The 15,336-nt window shown below is 34.8% G+C and overlaps 1 protein-coding gene across 3 annotated transcripts in view; it reads left to right on the top strand.

Annotated features, from left to right (window-relative positions):
- THOC2 (THO complex subunit 2) overlaps positions 1-15,336 on the top strand; it is a 97,704-nt gene that overhangs the window by 53,281 nt on the left and 29,087 nt on the right. For all 3 annotated transcript variants that reach the window (XR_010919703.1, XR_010919704.1, XM_067548189.1), the window contains exons 13-22: positions 194-238; positions 3,582-3,623; positions 6,566-6,696; positions 6,802-6,903; positions 9,916-10,000; positions 11,113-11,206; positions 11,832-11,912; positions 12,178-12,274; positions 14,303-14,420; positions 14,609-14,788. Coding sequence is in view for 1 of the 3 variants with exons in the window: in XM_067548189.1 (XP_067404290.1) it covers positions 194-238; positions 3,582-3,623; positions 6,566-6,696; positions 6,802-6,903; positions 9,916-10,000; positions 11,113-11,206; positions 11,832-11,912; positions 12,178-12,274; positions 14,303-14,420; positions 14,609-14,788 (975 nt within the window). In the remaining 2 variants the exon portion in view is untranslated. The remainder of the gene's footprint in view (positions 1-193; positions 239-3,581; positions 3,624-6,565; positions 6,697-6,801; positions 6,904-9,915; positions 10,001-11,112; positions 11,207-11,831; positions 11,913-12,177; positions 12,275-14,302; positions 14,421-14,608; positions 14,789-15,336) is intronic.

Below are 15,336 nucleotides of genomic sequence, written 5' to 3'. Positions count from 1 at the left end.
TGTAAGAATATACTATCATATTTGTTTATCATGTCAAAGATCCATTCTTAATGTACATTATATACTTCATATCATTCTATTTTGTCATTTTAGTGGAAGATTCAGTATTTGAAATATACAAATATGATAGTTTAAGATAAATAAATGTTATGCTTATAACAAGGATGAGCAACATTATAGCTGTTTGCTTTAGGTTGGAACTTCGAAGAAACTGAACAGTGAGGACAGAATGGTTAAGGTAACATAGGGAAAGTTATTTTTAATGCATATTGCCATCAGCATGTTATATCAACTGTTGAAATTTTCTGATTCATATTTAATAGACACTTGAAATGTTTATAACCCTAGTGGTTTTTTAGGAATTGCCAGCTGATTAACTATACAGTATTTGATAAACTCAGGCTTCTAATACTGCAAACCTGGCTTTTGTGCTCAAACTTAACTGTAATGTATTCTGCACTTTATGGTGTCTTGTCTTAGTACACGTTCAGGGGGAGTGGGATGGAAATAATTTGACGAGGACTTAAAAAACTCAAATAGATATTATTTCCCAAAGGCTGGCTATTAGAGGAGTTTTGGTGTCTATACTTTTATAATGTTATCCGGGGTTCTTTCAACCCAAAGCTTTTTATAACCTTACTCTGTGCGAGGTGGTGTCAGGAAATAAATCAGTGGAGACACGGCCATCCGACTGGCATAAACAGTACAACATGAGTGCTGTCACTTAAAGCTGTACTTTACTTAGTATCAAGCACTTACACATATCCGCAACAGATTAGAAAAACACCCCCAGTCCTCAATAATTACCGACGTTTGGGGTGTGTGTCTAGTGGTACAGCAGCCACCTTCCAATTGGCCTGTCTTCCAGTTGTCAGTCGAGACCCCAGACTGTGTCCATAAAGAGTCCAAACCTCTCCCCCCTTATTTGTCCTTTTTAGAAGACAATGACACAAAAAACTTGTTGGGCAAGCAATTTCAAAAGGTTTCCTCAGATCAGTAATTAACCAGATGTGTTCATGAAGAGTATGCATGCCTTGAGGCCCTAACAAACACATGCAAGAGGGTAAATATAGATAAGCTGCTTGTTTTGCTCCTGAAACACCAATCCCAGCATGTGTTCACCAGAGACTTCATCTGGGTGGGGGGGGAGAGGGTTGCAGAGTCAGATAAAGGTTGAGCAAAGGCTCCCCTCCCTTCCTGCCTTAGTCATGCTAAGGCTGCACAGGCCTGCAAAAAGGCCTACTGATTTTGGCTGCTGTTAGCAACAAGTATGATAATCAATATTGCACTATAGGTAGTGGTCCCTGGCCCTTTTACTGATCCATCAAAATCTCCCCATACAATAACAGGATTGGAAATTCTGCTAGTCTAGAATGTATAGTTTGAAAACTAGATATATTTTCTCTCTTACCAACACGGCAATAAAATATGTTGTACAGAATAGTGACTTTTTTTAACTGATAGTGGTCTTTTAGTCAATTTACGACTTTCAACAAAAATAACACACAGTTCACTTACTGCATTAAAATTAGCATAATTTCATACATGGATGTGGATTTCTTTGAGAAATGAACCAACTTGCTACTGCTTTTGTGGTGGCTTTGACGTATTATTTTTTCAGTTGTGAAAAGAAATCTGAAATATATTTATTAGAATGAAATAGCGTCTAAATATGTAAATCTTTCTGTTATAGAAGTCACTGATGGACCGATAGGTATTAGTATGGTCCACCAAAGAATTTGCATATGTAGTATCCAAATAAAATATAATTTTGTTTAATTTGTTGACATAATGAATCTTTGTGAACTCTTTTACACATTGAACTCTGTCTACTATGCCAAAAACTTTACATTTTTGATGCAGTAGGATGCTTAGATTTAGTTTTCTAGTCTGCACTGGAACACAGGAGGTGCACTTCGTACAGTTTTCAAATTAGCGTAGTCTTTGACTTGAAAATAGTGTCTAAACATTGTAAGTGTATACGTAGAACTCTGACTTTTATCTCCCCTTAAACTCTTGCAGAGTAAGATGGATGATATCAGAATTTGGACAAGCCTGCCCCCTTTTTTTAAACAAAAACCAACACTCACCATATCAACAAACTAGACTCCTTCTCATTGATGTGCATACAACTCTAATTAACATTGCTTAGAATAACCCAAACCACCATGCATAGCCAAAAAAATGCACCTCAAGATTGTACAGCACAAATTCTTGCTTATTTCCACAACACAGCAGCTGCTGTTTGTTCATTGTTAGTATTGCTTCTAAAATTATAAACAACTTTTACATTCTTCACATAGTTTAAAATCTGTAACCTCTAGATCAGTAGTTCCCAACCTTTTTAAGTAAAAGTCCCACTAATTAACACTAGGTAAAACATGTCCCCCACCCCGACCCACCCTTCACAGGCCATAAACATATAACCCCTATAAACACATGATGATGATGATAACACTAAATTACATAATAATAAATTACTTTTTACCTGAGTAAGAAACTAAGCCTTCCCTGGCACAGCCGCCACTGCATGCCCCGTGTGGCCCTGCCTCTTCCCGTCCCTCATGGACTCAGGGTAATGGAGGCAGGCCCTGGTGGCTTCAAGCCCCCACTGGCACACGGCTGCTTCTCTCCGTCAGGGCGCCTGGCTGATGCAGGGCTGGGGGGAGGCTGCTTCGGCCGGCATGGAGCTCAAGGTTGCTCCTCTGCTGCGCCCAGCATGGAGCTCGGGGGGCTAATTGACCTCGATATTACTGAAGCCTCATGGACCTCCTGTAATCTTTGGCACCTGCCCTCCAAGGGGGTCCAACACCCCAGGTTGGGATCGCTTGTTCTAGATGACAGAGCTGAACATCTTAGTTAGTGAATATTTTGCTGTGTTTTCCCTGGCAAAAACTAATGTTTTAAAGGGTGTATTGATTTTGGGGATTATTGCTGATCTTGACTAAATCTTTTAAAAACTTTGAGGTGAAATTTTGGCCCCATTGAAGTCTGTCAGAGTTCTGCCATTAACTTCAGTGGAGCTAATCTTTCACCCTTGAACTTAAGTAAAATGAAATAACTGAAGAGTACTAGATTCATCTTTAACATAAAATGCTTAATGATTTAAAATGTCTACTTCCATTTCTGAGTTTAGTAATGGAAGTGTCCATACATTGCAACATTTTCCATTATAATTTCAATTTTCTTCCAAAGAAGCTTAAATTGAAAATTGTTTGTTTAAAAAAATAAAAACCAAACACCTTAAGTGCATAATAATGAGTAGCTGAATCTTCATTTAGGCTTTAGGGTGCTGGGTGAAAAATATTCTATTCAAAACCAGTATCTGAATTGTTACACTCTCTATATACGCATCAATTATTTGCGTATGAGGGTTAGTTGTGTATTGTATACAGCTAAAGAGACACAGATATTAAGAAGAAACTTTAATGCTACAAATTGGGAGTGTTAAACCATTTGTGGGGCAAGTCCATTAGATGCAGATTTTTCTGAAGTAACTTCAGTTTGAAATTATACCTATTCAGTAGTAATAGACTAATATTCATATAATTCTATAATTAATATGGATGTCTTTTTTGTAGTTTCAATCTGAGGGAAGTAAACAAGAGGATAAAGAGAAAATGGTGAGTGTCTTTAAGGTTTTGGTCCTGGAAATGACTATAATATTTCTTTTACAAGTAACCTCTTTTCATTCACTAGTAATGTTATACAATTTTAAATAAAAATCTTTCTAATGTTCTTTGTGCCTATGCAGTGCTTTTATTTTTTTAAAACATCTTTTAAAGAAAGAGACTCAAGTGAAAACTTCACAAACTTTGCCACCTACTCTTCTTAAGATAGACTACTTGCTTGTTCAAGGATCTCAGATACTCAGGCGTATTCTTGATTCTGCTCTTTCTGGTCTGCGAGAAGAAATCTTATCTCTAATGATGAATTATAATTAGACAAAATATTTAACGTCAGAAAAATGTTTCCTTTCTGTATGAACCCTATTTTATTGTAGGATGAAAATTGGCTTACAGAGTTACAGTGGTCTCAGGATTTTCACTGCTCACCTATGTTAGAACAATCTTGTTTTTTTCTTTTGAGCTATACATCTGTGGTGTTGTCTTCACTAAATACATACCATGGATTTGTCTCTTATTTTCTTACTCCAGGTGACTCTCTTCCTTCCAGTTTCTGCATATTTAGCCCCATATTCTTCCTGCTTTACAGTTGTTCGGTGGCTGGGCTGCTCTCATTTTGTAGCAATGCTGTCTTGACTGTATTCTATGTCGTGTGGATTTTATCTAGGAAAAGTGTAGGAAGATCAAGAAAAACAGTAATTAGAAATAGGGGAGATATTTTATAGATAGATGGCTAGTTACTATTAAAGTACACTCAGCTAATCCCAGAAGATTAATTTGCTGCTGGACTCAGTGATATTCCTGTGAGATCCAATTTGTCAGAAAGCATAGGAATTCACCTGTAAAAGGTCTGATGTTGAAGCAGCTCTGTTTCCTGCAGATTCCTACAGCATCCTTTTCCTCCTGTATTTCACATTTCACAGTTTTGTGACTTACTGAGGGTATCAGATAAGGAAAATGTTGCCCAAAGGTGTTGGGAAAAATCTGAGTTTCTGGTAATTGTATAGTTCGATCAAAGTAGCTCAAGATTTTCCTGAGTCACTCAGCTGACGTTAACAGTTGTATTGTAGCATTAAGTTAGGTCTTGAGATATGGAATCTTCTCAGAAGAAAATGGCCATAGTTGCCTTTTTCAAAGATCTCAGTTTTTCAGAAGTATTTTTGATTCTACTCTTACTGACCTCAGGGAAGGCCTGAGTCCAGGTTCAAGAGAAGAGGTATTCATTTCATGACCAGACCATTCAGTGACAAGCTGTCTCTCCCCATCCCATTAGGACACGTGTCTTGGGGTGAGGAGAAATCTGCTTTTGTTTCTGGTATTCTTTCATTTCACATGCACAAAGATGTACGCCTTTGGGTTATTTTATAGAATTTGTTTCACTTACCCTGTTATCCTAAGCAGAGATGTTTTGGGTTCCACCTTAAAAAAAGGGAATGTATCTGTCAGTCATCCCTGATTTCCTGGAAATTGAAGCTATTGTTCCAGTCTGAGCAGGCCAGAATTTCCACAGGGTCTGTTCTACGTATCAGTAATTGCTAAGAAGTCATGCAAGACCTATTCTGGATGTCAAGTGGCTAAATCAGTTTGTCCCACAGAAATTTCAGATAAAGAGATAGCATACTACTTTGGCAACTGTTGATCTTCCCCATCACCCATAATAGCATGATTTAATGATTGTGTCCCTAAACATTGAATTTTCTGAATGTTCATTTAGTACTCTTTTTATGTTTACTGAAGCACTAAGTATAGTACATTGCTTAAAGATACATCACATTAAAAATAGCACTTTTGTGAGACTGTTGTGCCACTGTTGCTACATGCAACACCTTAGATTATTATAAGGCTTGGAAGGGTTAGATTTTTGTGGGTACATATAAAAACCAGTGAAAAATATTTCCATCGATGATGATCACAATTTACAGATCAACAAAATAAGAAACGTGCTGCTTGAGAACTTATTAGAGTTTAAGGTTGTTTACTTTCTATGTTCTGATAGGTGATGTTGAACATTTGTGTTTTAATGGTTATAAAGTTTTAACTTTTTTAACATCAACGTGTATTGTCATTAAATTATTGTCTGGACCTCCTTCTTAACTTGACCCCTATAATTTCCTGCAAGCATGAAAATTTAAATTGATCATTTTAAAGCATTTTTTCAATTTTTAACAGATATTATCCATTGAAATGATAAAAAAAAAGAATCAAATTCTGCCAAGCTTAACTGTAACTGACAGAAATTAGAGAGAATGCTATTCTGTTTTTCATTTTATTTTGGTCTTTTTTTGCTGTATAGTCTCATGTTTGTATGGGTATTAAACACAGCAAAATGGAAAAGAAAATATATATATTTTTAAAAAATAGGGAAATGTGATTGTGCAAACAAATTGGCATGGGGGTTTCAGAGATAATAAAACTGAAAATATTCACATTTTGAAAATTGATGAGCTTTCAAATGTCAATGTCCCTTTTAGTTTTCTACAAAGACAGTCCTAATATAATATAGGACACCTTTTTATTGGTTTAAAAATTACTTTTAAAATATTTGAAACAATTATAAAAATTACTCTCTTCTACCACTTGATATCATAATTAAAAAGTGACATCGCATTCGTTGGAATTTTATGAATTTGTTGTATCGGGATTCTGAATGTAAAACACTGACTTTTTCAATCACTTCCCCCAACAGTGTATATGGATGAATAAATTTAGGACAGTGGTTATAAGTATCTAATGAAATATTTCTGATTAAAACCAAATTTTGTAATTGTAGAAGTTTTTCCATATAAATAGGAAGCCATGGGTTTCTCATGAGACATAAACCATGAAGATATGTTATTAGTTAATCAAGATAAATAACTTCACATTGATAGTTACTTTTTCTGAATTTGTCTCATATTTGTTGGTTATTTTGTGTTATGTTTTTTGTTTTATCATCTCAGGAGATCTTGTTTAGCTGTTTGTTAAATATTACCGACCAGGTTTTGCTTCCATCTCTTACTCTAATGGACTGCAATGCGTGCATGTCAGAGGAACTCTGGGGAATGTTCAAAACTTTTCCATACCAATACCGGTGAGTAGCATAGAATTAATTTTTATTTCATATAAGGGAAGTCATTTTTTGAATTTTCAGTTTAAATAATGCTCCTTTTTCTTTCTCCCATTCTATCCCTACAAGCTATCGTCTCTATGGACAGTGGAAGAATGAAACGTACAACAGTCATCCACTCCTAGTGAAAGTTAAAGCTCAAACTATAGACAGGGCCAAATATATCATGAAGTAAGTTATGATGGATTTCATATTTTGCAGTTAAAAGTTTGAGATTTTAGGAGTAACTTTTAGCTGTTTCATGTAGATGTCATATATGGTGAATTGAGCCGGTGAAATGCTTGATAAAAAGGATCCTTATTAACAGAGTAGTTGTCATTGAATGCCTTATGAACATGGAAAATCTCTTTAAAATTAAAGTTTTGTGATTAATTGAAATTTCCATAAATAAATAATAACACAGACTGATTGTTCTGTCAAATTAAAGTTCAACAATTTTTTTCATTTTTGTCAAGACTATGACAAGTGAAATTAACTTAAATTAATATCTTCTATAGGAAAACATTTCTTGCACACAATTGCTTTAAGAGGTCTCTGTTTTCTGCAAGATTTTTCTTTGGAAACAATGCATTTTAATGCCGGTTATCTTGATTGCTGGCAAGATCTCCTAGAATCTCCAAAATCCTTCCCTATAGACATCTGTTCTTCACAATTTCCATTCTGTGGGTTTTCCTTCTCATGTGGTATATTTTTCTCTCAATCCAAACTCAAATGGTGTGGTTTGTTATTGTCTACACATGTGGAGTTAATTTTAAGTTGAAGAATTAATGTGGTTGAAATTTACAGTATGTGCATTTGGAGTCTCTCTTTGCAATTCTACCTACTATGTCAAGGATTCATGTTAAATCCATGTGTTGTTGTTGCCTATGTGAATTGGACCCATGTGGTTTTACTCATGCTATGGTAATATGGTTATTATGTGATTAGAACTCTTCTACCCAAGCAAGACAAAATCACTTCATAGAGTCATAGATTTTTTTTGACTTGCAGATTTTAAGGCCAGAAGGAACTGTTATGATCATCTATCCAGACTTCCTGTGTAACACAGGCCATAGACGGTCACCATTCTTCTTCCATGCAGTAGATTTGGATGTGTAGTTGGTTCCTTAACATTACCAGCATTTTAAAAAAAAGTAGGAAGTACACAGATTTAATGGAGTAACCACCTGATGTCACTGTGTTTGTGCAGAAATACCCATGAACGTGCACTTCTCCCACATACAGAAGAAACATGTTGTTTTTGTGATCAAGTAACTTAACAAAATACAACATGATAACAAATATTTTCATAGTGACAGTGCAGAAGTCAAAATGAGAGTGTGAGGAGGAACCAAAGAAATACAAATGTTAAAAGATGTGAATATATACTACTATAGGACTTTTTGGAAAAAGCAGGCTGGCACTGCTTTTAAGGCAACCACTTGGGGTGAAACAAGGCAAACTGTTCAGTAATGCACAGCAGTTTTGGTAGAGAAGTGAGAATACTGTATACATTATTGACATCACAGTTGGCAAAATATTCAGTAAATTCTCTCTCTTTATCTTCTTATCTATTTATCTTTACTTATGTGGCCTCCCATTACCATATTATCTCAGCATCTCTCAATCTTCAATGTTTTTATCCTCACAACATTCACTTGATGTGTGGAAGTGCTGTTATCCCATTTTATGGATGGGGAACTGAGGCACAGAGACCAAGTGACTTGCCTAATCACATAGAAAATCTGTGGCTGAGGAAATTGAATCCAGTCTCCCAATTCACAGCCTAGCACCCATACCACTTTATAGTTGGCACTATATTTTCGTACGTATTTTAGAATAATTAGGATATCAAATTATGATAAAAAATCTAAACTCAGGATATCAGATATTGAAGTTTAGATACAGTTTACTCAAGTAGCCATTATATTCATGCTTTATGATATGAAGTACAGCATGAAATTATAACAAGATATCTTTAGCCAATACTATATAACTACTGAATTCAGGCTTATTGGTGGCATTAACCCTAAGGAAACCACATTTCTTTTTCTACGCACTGTTAATAGAAAAACTGACACATAAGTATGCCTTTTTCTTAACTTCAGATGTTCACTTTAATTTTCACATAGTCATACATACATTACTTTGATGATGCACTTAATAATAAGTGTTTTCAGTAAAGGCAGTTTGGAAGAGAACAAAAATAAATCATTTCAAAACACGCAGCAAGAAATATTGGCATTAAATACTTATTCATCCTTCTGCATTAGGGCAGTTTGAATTAACTCAGTTCTGCTACTGATTTGGCTTTCAAAGCAGTGAAGTCCTTGAGAAATTACCAGAGACTGCAATGCTGCAGTAACACAGTGCTTTGATCCCTGAAGCAGAAATTATGCCAGTACGTGTGTGAGTGTTTTATAGATTGGAAACTAGAAAAGCGAAAACTGCTGAAGTACCACCCTCCTACCTTTATATTTCTATGAACAAATTACTTTGTTTATGCATAGTCTTAGTGTTTCGGTATTAAGCTTGCAGCTTCCTTATCAAATATTCTTAAAGTGAAAAATGCTGAAATCCCAACAATGTTTCTTCTGTTAATGGAGGATAATAAAATTAAAGATATTTATTTAACTGACAGTTAATTGGGTATTTTAAAAAATTATGAGGATAGCACAAGTTAACTTTTCCTAACATAAGAGCTTTGTGGATGTGGAAGGTATTAATGCAATTGGTCTTTGAATTTAAAGTTATCTATGCACAGGGTAGATACATCTGTCTTTGGCAGTGTGGGGAACTTTACATTGTCCTGTGGCCCCTATACTGTAGAGACTATTTCTAAGGGTGCCCAGGGTATTTTAGTACTTAGCCATGCTGCGTAGTCTACTTAGAATCACCCCAGTTAGTGCCAATTGTCCACCACCCACTATGCTGAGATTGCCAGCTCTATGCTGTGTAGGCTGTAGAATAGTGTCTAGATTTTAGCAACTCATGCTGGATTCAGACAGGAAGCCCATAAATCAGTTTCCATTATCAGTATTCTCAGCCTTTTTGTCAATTACTTCCTCTCCAAAGAAAGGATTTAGGCTATAAAATTGGTAAAGGTGTGCTTAGGAATAATCTGTACCTTTGTAAGAGATAGTAGTAAAACTACAAACACCCTCTGAGAGAGTTAATTGAAATAAAATCTCTCTTCTGTTACAGGCGTCTAACCAAGGAAAATGTGAAGCCTTCTGGAAGACAAATTGGGAAGTTAAGCCACAGCAATCCAACAATTTTATTTGATTATGTATGTGATACGATAAGTATATATTTAAGTATGGATGGATGGATCTAATCTGACCTGTCTTTTCTGATGTGAACGGTCCCATTTAAGTCATTGGGGCTATTGTGAGGAATTGTTATGGAATGGACCCTATCTATATATATTTAAGGGGGAGGATGGATTGCATAATTTGTACGTGTTATTTTAGTGAATTGGAGAAGAGTACTAATTTTATTATTCTTGATTTATGATAGGTTTTTTAATTCAGTAGAAATGTAAAAATACACACGGAGGTTTTCAAAAATGTCTAGTGATTTTGGGTAGCCAAACTGAGACTCCCTAATGAGGCCCAATTTTCAACAAGTCGTGACCACTCACCCTCTAAAAATCGGACACCGCCTCCCAATGTGTCACATGTAGGGCATTCAAATACCGAGGCAGTCAGTCACTAGTCACCTTTTAAAAAATATTTGTCACTGTGCTACTTCAGCTTAATAAAAACAACAGCGTGTGATTTCAATCAACATCTTTTTTTACTTGTTCATTTTTATTTCTATTTTAACTTCTAGTAGTAAAATCTAAGTGGTTGAAAACAAGAAGTAAACCCCTTTTCATTTTTCCTCTTTGTTAGCTTTCAGTATGACTATCACTGGCAGTAGCTCTTATTACCCAGCCTTAGTTTTTTCAGGATGGAGTATTATCTGTTTTTATTCATATTTAGAAAAATATATATGCTAGAGCAGAAACCTTTTTTGGGATTATATTTTCTGAGAGTCTGAAGACTAAAACTATCACTCATTTTAAAGAATAGTTTTTACATGATCAGTTCCGCTAATATTTGGATTTGTTTTATAGAATATGGAGTAGTTTTTACATGATCAGTTCCACTAATGGATCTTTGTGCTACAGAAATCAAATGAGCTTACCTTTTGCTACAGCAGCATCCAAAATGTTGTGTTAAAACCAGTTTTCTTTGTTTGTGTTTTTAAAACATAGGTATAGATGTTGACCATACTAGATTTACTATAGTAGGTCATTATCTAGTGAATTTCCAGCTTTACATGAGATGAAGGGCATGTAGCACTGTCTTAGTTTGACTGAATAAATTTTATCTATTACATTTTTGTTGTTTTCAGATTTTGTCACAAATACAAAAGTATGATAATTTAATTACACCAGTTGTTGATTCTTTGAAATACCTCACTTCGCTGAACTATGATGTCTTGGCATGTATCCTTTTTGTGTAAAATACATGTGCTAATTGTATGCCTGCAGTTGTATCTTAATCATTGATTGGCTATCTGCCAGTCATGTTGTTGCTGTACTTTATCCACCTTTCTGTTAGGTCTGTGGTCTTACTATGATGCTACGCTGAGGAACTACCCTTTCCCACTTACCATCCTTTCCCTTTTCCTCACATTATATGAAAATGCTCTTTTTCCAGAGCTGTGTTACTATTTTAATTAACGTCTGCCCTTGTACGATTCCCATGCTACCTAACTGATGAGGTGGTCATTGGTTTTTGGTATATCGGTTTTATGGCGTCTTTAATCCTATGGTTATTTTTCAGTTGTAATTGTCTTCAGTGGCCTAAACCTTTCAATATATATCATGTTTTAGGGTGGTGCTTTCTAAATATTCAGGTATAGTGTTTGCATACTAGAATTTTTGCAGTTGAAAAGACAGTTTTATGTGGCCTTTGAAAGTCAAATGGAGATAACTTATTTATCTTGTAGGGATGTCTTCAGGTTTAAATAGTGTTTGTAAAGCCAATTGAAACATGTACAGTATTGTTTATTATTAATGCTTATTTCAAAGTTATGGAAAAAAAATATATTCTTTAACTTTGTAAAAGACTGCATCATTGAAGCTCTGGCAAATCCCGAGAAGGAGAGAATGAAACATGATGACACTACAATCTCTAGCTGGCTGCAGAGTTAGTATTTTTGTTTTATTTAATAAATTAGTGTTTCAAATATTTGTCACATCTGTTACTTTATCAATTTATTTTTCAAAGGAAAAATCAATATGGCAAGTAAAGGCAATAGAAACAATTATTATTTTGCTCATGTTCATGAAAACATTAACTAGAAGTGTTAATAGTGTATAGTTGAGTAAATGCAGAGGATAGTAATCTTATTTGAAATAGATGATGCATAACTTTCAGTCACTGCTATTTCTCCCTCTCCATCAATTTTTAGGTTTAGCTAGTTTCTGTGGTGCTGTTTTTCGAAAATATCCAATTGAACTTGCTGGTCTACTGCAGTATGTAGCAAACCAACTGAAGGCTGGGAAAAGGCAAGTCTGACTTATTTAATCTGTATAACACCCTCTATTTTAAAGTTTATTAGTTGTTTGACAACTGCCTTTTGCTGATGCAGAAGTACTTGTAGTAGTAAAGCTATACTTGAATAGTCAGAAAGTTAGAGAGCTTAAATTACCAGGGAAAGAGAACATACAGCTGTAATATTTTGCTTTAGTATGTATGGTGATGGCCTGTTCTTTTGAGTCAGTGTTTGTTGTCTTTCATACATTGCAGTACTGGAAGCTTTAGTTAAGCCTGAATGACTAGCACACTTACAGTATATACAAGAATACTTAACTTAGAAAAATATATCCACAACTGTTTCATAGAATATTCAAGAAAGATGATTCTTATAGTTTCTCTTACTGTTGCTCCCAGTATCTTTACTGCAATTTAAAAAAAAAATTCTTTCAGGTGGTTTTTTACTTTGAATATTTAAATAGTTTAATATATTTAAAAACTATTCAATTGTTTGCTATCCAGTTGCTCCTTGGATCTCCAGGTTGTCGGCACTAATGCTATCCTTTTGAAAAAAGTTTTTAGTTGTAAACAAACTTTACAGCCTGAATCCTTTCTTCTTTCCCTCTCACTGTTTAATGCACCTCTTATAAAAATTTGGTGAAAGACAACTTACAAATATGTTAGTGAGCTACAGATTCATTTAAAATAGTTAAGATCTTAAATTTTTGCTTAAAGAGAGAAAAATCACAACCCCTACACCCCCAGTAAAAAGGGGGCACTTCAGCACATTGTTTTAGGGCTTGGGGAGTTGAAAAATGGCAGTTTTTTCCCTTCCCCCTCAACACAGACATGTTTGTCTCACATGTGCATACCAGTTCCCACCTTATTATGTATTCTGGTGATGGCACAGTCACCATTTACCTACAGAAGGTAAGGTAAATAACTTTTCCTCAATATTGTGCAAACATCTTATAAAGGCTGTTAACTTATTTAATAACTTAATTATGTGGTGCAGAATTTGGGGATGGTGAAAGAAACCTAGACTTCCCTTTTTTAGAAAGGTTATTTTGGGTGATCATATTACTACTTGTGGGCTTTCATTAAAAAGAATAATAACTAACTGATAAGACATTTTCTTGGTTCCTGAAATCAGGGGCAAAACAAATTTAATAACTAGGATGAATTTCTGACCTAGATGATTATAGAGAAATTGGAATTGATGGTACTGGACATTTGGAACAAGCCTGCAATAAAAAGTTGTACTGGCTGCAGTTTGTCTTGAATTCTGTGGGCAGAAATGTTTTGTGATACTTTAGATGTTATAGTTTTGAGTGTGAAATTGTTGTAAAAGAGCTTTATAAACAGTTGCATGAGATTAGTTGTTTAGTAAAAGACAGATGTGATCTGTCATTATAATTTGCCACCCTTTCTTTTGAGTTGAACATATCAAGCAAAATTAGATGTCTCTTGAGGTGGTGGCCATTGTGGCTTTTCATATTTTTTGCACTTTAAAAGTCAAACACATGCTTAATAGGTCAAGGTGAGCTCGCTACATTCACTTTAGGGTTCTCTCAGTAAACATTCACTGTGTGCACTTAATCTTCTTTAAAAACAATTCTTTAACTAAAAGCAATTGTCTGAGGATTTCACATTAATGCTTTTTAAAATCTATTTTGGCTAGTATATACATAAAATGCATGTAAGGATAAGAAATTCAAAGGAATCATTTTCAGAATGTTTGTAATTTTTTTTGTTGATATTGTAAGTAAGTGGCAGTGTACCTCTTATTGTTTGCAGGATTGGATCCCAACATTTCTCTCCCTTGGAAGCATAGCATTTTTACTACTACCTGTACATTTTCCAAAATTTTTTTTCTTTTCGCATTTAGCAGTGTTCCTGAAGCTTAATCACCTTGTGGAAAGGAATGTTGTGTTTGTGTTTTGATCTTGTTTCACTACACACAATGGTTTATTTTGTGTTGACTATTGTAAATACTATGAGAAACAGAAATGGTTACTTATCTCATTTTTATGGAGTTCTTTTTTTTTTTTTGTATGCAGCTTTGACTTGCTCATTTTAAAGGAGGTAGTACAAAAAATGGCTGGAATAGAAATTACAGAAGAGATGACAATGGAGCAGCTAGAGGCCATGACTGGTGGAGAACAGCTAAAAGCTGAGGTGGGAGTGCAAATTAATTGACTGGCTTTATTGAAGTTCAAGAAATTGGGCAAATGTTGATGAATTACTTATACTGTCATAAATCATAAGCTGATACTACATTTATCATTCATCTATTTTCTATAATAAAGTTCTCTTTCTTAAATTGGAATACCCTTAACTTTTGGTTTTCTTGGCTCTCTGGGCAGGGTGGATACTTTGGCCAGATCAGAAACACTAAAAAATCTTCACAGAGATTAAAAGATGCATTGCTGGACCATGATCTGGCCCTTCCACTGTGCCTGCTTATGGCTCAACAGCGAAATGGTGTGATCTTTCAGGAGGGGGGCGAGAAACATTTGAAGCTGGTGGGAAAGCTGTATGATCAGGCAAGTAGAAACAATTACATGCTTGCATTTTTAAATACAAAGTTTTGTAACTCTTCAGTTAAGTTTAGCCGGCTTATTTAATACAAAAAAGCAGTTTTTATTGTCAAAGTAGTAAATATAATAAGTTTCTGCTGTGAAATTTCATCCTGAACATCTGATCTGTTTTCGTAGTTATCTTTTTCAAAAATCGATTGTGTTTAGGTATTTTTTCCCTAATGTCAGACTGTGATTTGATTTCAACTTAGAGGTGAATTGTATTGAAAAACAGTTGCAGATTTCTAGGTCATTTATTACACCAAGCAGACTGCACAATGTTTGTTAGTGTTAAAATCACTAAAATTGAACAGGCTTTTAGACTTCAATGTGGGCTTTGTTATATTTAAATAAGAAAAACCTTTTATAACCTATGATTTATTGGAACAACAAATCAAAAGTGCTGTATGTATCTTTTCAAAGTCAGTTGACCTATTCTGATTTTTATCACATATTAACACTGTCGTACATAAAAGATGACACTTTGTCTCTCAAATGCATTTCCCTGGGAGTCT

The sequence above is a fragment of the Emydura macquarii genome, unplaced genomic scaffold, assembly GCF_026122565.2.
Source record: "Emydura macquarii macquarii isolate MOO-44397 ecotype Brisbane River unplaced genomic scaffold, CSIRO-AGI_Emac_v2 contig_1253, whole genome shotgun sequence".
In the NCBI taxonomy this organism is placed as follows: Eukaryota; Metazoa; Chordata; order Testudines; family Chelidae; genus Emydura; species Emydura macquarii.
This window is presented reverse-complemented; position numbering and strand designations above follow the sequence as displayed.